General features: G+C 41.1%; 1 protein-coding gene across 2 annotated transcripts; it reads right to left on the reverse strand.

Annotated features, from left to right (window-relative positions):
* Positions 1-916: 916 nt before the first annotated feature.
* On the reverse strand, positions 917-5,758 carry susd3 (sushi domain containing 3). Of its 2 annotated transcripts, XM_027014993.3 has the most exons (6): positions 5,269-5,758; positions 4,008-4,196; positions 2,552-2,699; positions 1,947-2,177; positions 1,729-1,787; positions 917-1,649 (listed from the first exon to the last, which is right to left on the reverse strand). In XM_027014993.3, exons 1-6 carry the CDS (start codon positions 5,693-5,695, stop codon positions 1,417-1,419), a joined length of 1,287 nt encoding a protein of 428 aa, XP_026870794.2. In that variant the 5' UTR covers positions 5,696-5,758; the 3' UTR covers positions 917-1,416. The 2 variants fall into 2 exon arrangements, with proteins under 2 accessions (XP_026870794.2, XP_026870793.2); XM_027014992.3 differs by having other exon boundaries at positions 917-1,787; positions 5,269-5,755.
* Positions 5,759-8,543: the final 2,785 nt, after the last annotated feature.

Genomic DNA, 8,543 nt, shown 5'->3' on the forward strand with positions numbered 1-8,543 from the left:
AGAATAATGTCAACAAAATAAACCCCATCTGGTTAACAGGGAATCAAGAGCAGTGGATGGATTCCAAGCCATAATCGTTTACACTGACCGATGTGATTTAACCGTCTCCTAAACCATACATAAAAGACTACTGCACGTTAATCAAATAATCAAAAATAATTTTAGCTCAACATTCTTCCTTGTGGTAAAACATATGGTGTAAATGGATCTAGAAATGTAATCACGCATGCATGTAAAATCTCATGATTTTTCATTTGAGTGCAGACGCATTTTAATAGAACGAAATGTAAATAGTAGTTGCAAAAACAGTTTCAAAAACCTGCTTGTCTCACCATTCTTGTGCTTCCAGATATACACATAGAAACCTGTGTGGAACTTCTTCCGTTTATTTTGCTTAAGTTATTTTTTTTCCCAACATTTCAACAAATCATGCTCAATACTGCAGTCAAATTAAGATACTAATCTAAAATCACAAGAATGGCGACAAGCAGGCTAGAAACCAACTAACCTGCCATAAGATAACTTTTTAGTGGATTTTTATGACCACTGTCACTGAAATCACAGAGCACCCAAAGTGAAATGATCCTAAATGCTTTGTAGGCTCCCCGACCAAAATGTCCAGTGGAGGGCGCTATTTAATGCACAGCTAAAGTGCGTAGCATGCTCAAATGACCAGTTTAGAATACTTGTGCCATTTTTTCAAAGAATCATTTAATCAGGAAGACATTACAAATCCAGTTCTTGTAGGCTCTTATGTATCACAATTTGTCTCATGTGTTTATCGTTACACACTCAGATATAGTACATCCAGTCAAAAGCTAATGTGGATCCAGTGTTGGGCTATACTGAATGTAGTTACTTTTTACCACATACATATAGTAACAGGATGCTTATACTTTTACACAGATGTGTAAGAGGGAAAGAAAAAAAACGATCTATTGCAAGTTAAACCTACCCAAGTATTATATCCACATGAATCCACCATGTTTATTATTATTATTATTATTATTTTCTGTTGAAGCAAAACTTGATCAGCAGCTTTCTTAGCTTTCGTAAAAGTGTGACAGGCTAACATGCTTACTCAACTTGTCACTGACTGGCTTTCAAGAACAAAGAGTTACAACTGTAGTTGAGTACAAGTGACAGAATCAACTATGAAATGTTACATTACATATACAGGATAATCATAACAGTTTAACACACAGGCTGGCAATGCTCCATATAGAGTTCTAGCCATCATAGTACATTCAAATACAAAAAACAAACTTTTTTAAGGCACAAGTGAAAACAGAAATTCTCATTTGAGTGTAATGCTGAAATAAAGTTTCATGTTGCTCGAGACAAGAAACATGTTGATCACAAAGACACCCTTTTACTTTGTCTGGCAATCCTTTTATATTTAGCACACCAAGTCAATTAGTACTCCCCCCCCCAAAGTAATTCATTGCTATAGAGGAAACTGGATTCTTTATACAGATATAACCCACATGGGTGGGCTTTGGGGGCCAAGTGAGTGTTGGCCTTTCTGGAACGGGTCCTCCACGCCCTCCAAGCTCTGCCCAGTTGTATCAGAGAACCAGTCCTGCGTGTCCACTGGTAGTGGTGAGGGTCGATCCCATGGTTGCTCTTCCAAGGTACGGTCACATCCACTGCAGAGAAGACCTGTCTGTAAGCGCATGCTATGTGATTGTAGGGCACAGGAAGTCTGTGTGTTTACATGTGGCGTACCCCTGGGCACTGGGGGAAGGTTGGATGGGTGGGAAGTCCTCAAACGTTCCTGATGCCATCTGTGAAACAGACAAAAACAAACGTGTAATACTGCCTGTAATCCTGTTTTGGTCTAGATCTTACACCAGCACCCGCACATGTACATGGGTGATGTTTCTATCTGTATCATGTGTGTGGAGAGAGAATGCTGATGTCTGAGTTGATGTTAGGCATCATACCTGCATGCTGCAGGCTGATTGTTACATGGCTGCTGGGTGCTGAGTGCAGGCCGAACTAGAGCATGCTGGGTATGTTGCGCCGGTCTGCTGCCATTGCTGGTGTTGTTGTTGTTGCTGTTGTTGTTGTTGTTGTTATTTCTGCCCGTAGGGCCATGGAAAGCTACTCTCTGCTCCTCAAAGTTCTGGTGGTCCATTTGGGCCCACAATTCTGCAGCCTCCCGCTTCCTCTCTCTACAAACACACACACAAATCAAATCAGTTACGTTTCACACAGTTCTTCTCCTCTTCACGTGACCTCTCCTCCCATTCTCTTCTCCGCTTTTCCATATGTAACCCTCTCCTCTCTTTGCTTGCTTTCTCTCCAGTCCATCTCCCCACCTCCTCCGCCCATCCTTCTCTCCTCTCTTTGCTTGCTTTCTCTCCAGTCCATCTCCCCACCTCCTCCGCCCATCCTCCTCTCCTCTCTTTGCTTGCTTTCTCTCCAGTCCATCTCCCCACCTCCTCCGCCCATCCTCCTCTCCTCTCTTTGCTTGCTTTCTCTCCAGTCCATCTCCCCACCTCCTCCGCCCATCCTCCTCTCCTCTGCACCTCCTCTCTCTTCTCACCTCTCCCGTCGTTTAGTTTCCTCTCTCCTCACGTGGTTCAGCAGGCAGGAGGTGATGAAGATCACGCTCATGAAGATGATGATGGCCAAGCTGACGATGGAAGCAAATACAGCCAGACGGAAGCCCTGGCCCTCATAACGCGAAAGTGCTAGAAGTGGGAAAACAGGAAATGCAAATAAATAAATAAATACCTCAATTAATTAGCAATGTACATTTCACAGTGACTAATTGGAGCAGGAGATATTTGCAATTCCATTACATTTGCTATATGCAAAAACTCAGTTTATAAGATCTGTGCATGTTTATACAAGCATGTCTCCAAGGTATAACCAACTCTGTTACACAGAAGACCACAACTAAAGTTGAAGTTCCAATACTCCAATAGAGCATAAAGAATCCTTTCCTACATTTTCGCTAATTAAAAAAAGAATTTCTATCTTCTGATCTTATACAGCCATCTTTAATAAAAACAGATCTTTGGGTGAGAAGATACAGAATGTCACTACATTTCTACATTTAGGTTGTTAAGATGTTATTGCCATTTCATTACATCAGTAATAGTGAATACACTGGATGTATGCACTAGACTGGCTTGGTTTCATTGCTACTTGAATTCAAATATCTTTTGTTTTCCACATGCATTTTTTCAACTCAAGTTCAGTTTGTTGTTTTCAGTTTTCCACTCTGTTTTTAATGGCTACCACTTTGTGATAACTTCCTTAGAATCACAATTGGAAAATACATGAATTTTGGTTTTTGTTAATAGGAAGAAAAGAAAAAAAAGGGATTAAATTGTATAAATAAAGAAAGTAACAAACTGCCAAAATTGTACATACAGTACAAAACAACAAGTTTCTGGGGGTTTTTAAAAAAGGAAAGAAAAACATGTTGGAAGACCAAATCAAAAGTGTGCTGGCCTGTGCATAAGAAAAGAGAACCAGTATAAGGCAGTTGATTAGGAAAACGCACGATAGCGCAACAGAGCTCGACATGACAAATATGACCTAAAGCATTTTAAAGCATCAGATTTTTGAGAGTTATATGGAAGGTGTTGGAGTAAATGAATGAAGGCTGGTACATTCTGCAGGCTCTGCAGTTCTGCCCGTTTTCCTGCTTAAGATTCTCTAAGCATTTACCTTACTGTGCATGCTCTCTGTATCACACAGAATGTGGAGAAGAGAGGTTTAGAGGAAAGGTGCCTATTTTTACTCTGTCACACTCGCGCTACCGCCTTCGTGCTAGATACCATCTCCTCTTCTCTCTCTCATGCTAGTGCACAGATGCGCTCACACTCTTCAGTCGCACCACCATCCGCCAAAGGATGCTAATGATGTCATTTCTAACATTTTTGGAATGTGGCATATTTTCTACATTGAGTGATCTATCCATGGGAACTCTCAAAAGAGTGTGCTAGGGCCATGCGTAGGATGGATCTGTGTGTGTGTATTTGGCTTACGTTTACACTCAGGTACTCCGCCGGTCCACTGTACTCTGTTGCTGTCCTGCATGCACATGACCCGGCCACCGCTGACAGCGCGGTGTGTGTAGGGGCACTGTAAGGTCATCACCGTGCCGATGCTTGTACCATTTCCTGCCACTAACTTAAGTGTCCCCAAAGGGGGAGACTGCATAGGAGTGCACTGATCTGTAGACGAAGAAATTATCCTCACAAGACATCGCACACACAGCTTTGGAATGCTAAAGCCAAAAGAAGTGCAACATGATCAGTCCACAGTACTTTAGATTAGAGTTTCCTGAAACTCATTAACTGCATGCAAAATTGTTTAAAATCTAGAATATTCTCCTGATACTTTTAGATAATTACAGAACCAGCAGGATTAGGATGCTGAAAGCAAAGCATTATCCGCAAAGGTTTTAGTGGTTTATGCAAAGTACAAACCCTTAAGATTGCTAAAGCATAACGCGTCATATTTAGAATATATTTGTACACACATATTTTAGCACAATTAATTCTATTATTAGCATTTTATTTGCTAGGGAAACACTGAAAGCAAGCCTTTATCTTCTTGTCTTATAACTTCCTGACAATGTTGTCCAAATGACATCCTTGCAAATTAGAAATTGCACAATTTTTGGGCAAAAAACCCGATAACGTCCACATGTAATGTCGACTGGAAACAGAGCCCCTTGTTATATTTAAATTTTAAAAATTATGATTAAAAAATTCAAATAGACTTGTTTAACGTGCTTGACCAAGCAACGTAAACTGCGACCCAGGGAGCAGTGATCAGCAGGCACACACATTTCCCGTGCACACTGTCAAACACTTCTTGTTTCCTGTTTCCGTAATGTTTGTAATTTCTGTCATTTCATTTGTAAACTGGACTTTTAAAAGCATAGATCCTTGCAATTTGCCGACTAGGGTGTGTTGTTGCATATATCTTACTCCCAAGGAGCGTTGTGCTTAATTTATAAAATGCTGAAGCCTGACATAGAAAATGTTTCAGTGCTACTGTTATATTATTTCCTTATTTCCTACTAGGTCACTTTGGGGTTTTCTATTATATGTAAAATATACGCAGGGTGACTGACTAAACAATGCAGACGTGTCCTAAGTTCTGGATATATAGATCTGCAATAAAAAATCCTAGGTAATAAGTAATCGACAAAATACAAAGATTCTGAACACGAATGACTATTATGTGCAATATTGATCTACTGTTGGTTTTTTTTGTTTTTTTTTTTATTTTAGTTACCTTTCTGGTTACTGGATCGCCCTTCCACGGCGAGTTGCGACTTGGACTCATCGGGTACCGACGCGTTGAACGATTCCATCAGCCCCAAGCGTTCACCTGTCTTCGCGCGTAACCGAAAAACTTGCGCTTGGAGCACAGAGCTACGGACAACTCGGTTCGTCCACCAGTTCCGACGAACTGGCTCAATGTCAGCGGGTAGTAGCGCCGAGAGGTCTGCCGGTCTGGTAAGGACGTGAGTATTAGGAACCCAGTAGGACACGGCGTCCTGGACGAGTCCATACGCGGTAGGGATACAGTCTGGGGTTCCGCTAGCAGAACAAGACGGCGTGTCATCAGTTACAAATCTGTCAGGAAGTGGCGTGTTGTCTTGGGTGGCACCTTCAAAGAGGTTGCCGTTGTATTTAGCGCTTTCTTTTGTCGCAGCCATGACAAATTGATGCACTATACTCAAATCATAACTAAACCGCCGCTAAGCAGATTCGCTTTTAAAAAGATATAGCAGCATGAATGTGAATAGCTATTTGTGTAACGGTTGCAAAGTATGGCATCTTCATACAACTGAACTGTAATTGGACGTTTGAAATGTTAGTGTTTCTTCTTTCATTTCCGTTGGTTGTAAACTAAGAGCACAAGCTGCGTGCATCCAGACAGAGGCTCGTTTTCTGTAGGTTGTGATATGTGGCATGGAGTGCTGCAATGTTCTCACACTCTCACTCACTCACACACACACACACACACACACACACACACACAGCTGCGGGTCAAAAATCACGATTAAAACAGAACCTATGAAGGAAAGGTTCATCCTTTCTCTGGTACAAAACACGAGTCAGAATTGTTTGGCATTATGTAAAAGAGTGGCCACTACTGTCTAACTACAAACAAACAAGCATTGTTGTAACGTTATACACTGTAGTATAAAACCATCTCGGATGTAATCGAATATTAATTGACTTCTACAGAGGGTCACATCCTAATAATACTGACAAGACTTCGACCATCCTACATAAAAATTGTCCGTATTGAATCAACACCAGTGGCGTGTATGTATTTGTGTCCAGTAAGGCGCGAATGAAATCTAAAAACCGCAATTCAGCACTGGGGCTCTTTGGTGTTTATAAGGTCTCCCGTTTTTAAAAGTCTTCTCTCGAATCTGGTCCCATTTTTTGTTCCCTCTGCCCCAATATTGTCCTAACAAGAGTTTGCGTTACTCGTAATACATGAGACAAAACCACAGCACCATGGCAATGCGCATTCATGCATACGTGCATAGTTACGCGCACAGACACACTGACATACTTACACATGCATGCGTTCTCTCGCACCTACACTCAAACCTCGATGAGATAAATTAGGATATGGCAGTAGAGGAAGACAGACATGTCTAGAGGCATGGCAAGGCCACCTGCTGTGCACTGATGTGATGGCAGCCTACACGACTGTGAGGAGAAACCAATAAATCCTCCTTGACATTTTCATCAGTCAAACCACCAATGTACTTCCACTTGTTGGAGATTCTGGAAATCAGACCTTGAACCTAACAGGATAATATAAGACTTCATACATAAAACGGACAAGTAGAAAGTGGACCAGAAGACAAAGGCACATTGAAAAGTCTGTTAGCTTTTCCAGTGACTGGCCAAAAAAACTCTAATTCATCTGGCATAATATAAAACCTGCTAAGCTCAGGACCCTCCAAGACAGAACTAAAGGGATCAGCACCGCTTCAGTTGGGATATGCATGTCCAGTAATATAATGATGGAGCGCTAATGTAATATATTTATCTGTACTAAAACTGATGGGAAACATGGTATGCAAGTGGAAATGTTTCTGAACACCCATGAGTAAAACACAAACACACACACACACACACACACGATGGGGGTCACTTTTCCGAATAAATGACTGTGTTGCGTATGGACTATAGAGTTTTATGGCCCTACTTGGAAAGGACTCAGTGAAATGAATTATAGGAACTTACAGGCACGGGTTGACACAGCTAACTAAAGCAAATTCATGTGTGCACCCTGTGCAGTGTTTACTGTTTGGGTCTGTAGTGAGGTGAAAATATAATTCACACACTTAATAGTAATATACATACTTTCATGTGCACTGCATAAGGGAACCTGGTGGACACATGGTCCATTTCTCCAAATGAATGCAGCCCTTCTTGGAACAGTTACCACAGCAACAGCTCCTTTGGACTGACAGGTCAACTGCAGTGTGTCCATAATGCACGGCAGGGCTGCAGCCATCCCTTTAAACCGGATTTACCTACACATTAAGATGTAGATATACAAACACGTTCTGAAAATCAGAAGAGAAATGAGTGAATGTGCAAAAAAAAAAAAAAAAAAGGAGAGAGAGATGTTCTCCTCTCCTTGTCCATCTCTGACCTAGTGACCATGCTGGAGGGGAATGCTCCATCACACAGCTAAAAACAGCAGCATAGCATGTGCAGGGACAAACAGCTTCTGGACCACATCATTAACTTTCATTCGACATGTGATGAGACACAGTGGCCCCAAAGACTCTGCACACATCCATGAGCAGTCAGACACATGCATTTGGTATTTGAAGTTCATGACAAAAGATTAAATTAACTGGTTAAACAAATTACAGTCAGAAGTGACCCGTTATCAGAAGCTGACAATGGTTGGTGTGAACATGCACAGTTTATCCTTCACTGCCCAACGGACACATTTACTAATGACATAAAAGAATCATCATCATAGACACACTCACCCACACACTGATGTAGATAGTGTAGATACAGATACAGGAGAGACAGACAAACCCAAAATTTATATGGGATTGGAAATCTACCCACATACTGCCAAATGTAAAACCTTCTACTATCAACACAGCGCTTGGCATTCTTTTTGTTGTCTGTGTTTGTGTGTATTCCAACTGCTCTGAACCTCTGGTCACTTTTGGTGTGACTTTTTTGCAAAGCTAAAATATAGTAATACTAACATTCCAAATGGGGAAGGCAGAGAATTGTAATACTTAAGAGTAATTGATATTTAAGCATAGAAGCACAGAATTTCAAGGACTTCAAATGAAGTGTGGAGAGTACATTTGGTTCCAGGCAAACAATGAACATGTACATGAATCTATAAAATATCAGTCAAGTGATTCCATGGAGAGTATTGAGAAGCTACTTTGACAAACACATTTTAAACAGCTTGCATCACCCATAAAGCTTTGCCTCACTTGTCTTTCATTTCATTGTCTAGTTTCATTTCTGCCTATATTTCCTGAAATGTGACGA

This window comes from Electrophorus electricus, chromosome 20 (genome assembly GCF_041902795.1).
Source record: "Electrophorus electricus isolate QZ-2024a chromosome 20, ASM4190279v1, whole genome shotgun sequence".
Classification (NCBI taxonomy): Eukaryota; Metazoa; Chordata; class Actinopteri; order Gymnotiformes; family Gymnotidae; genus Electrophorus; species Electrophorus electricus.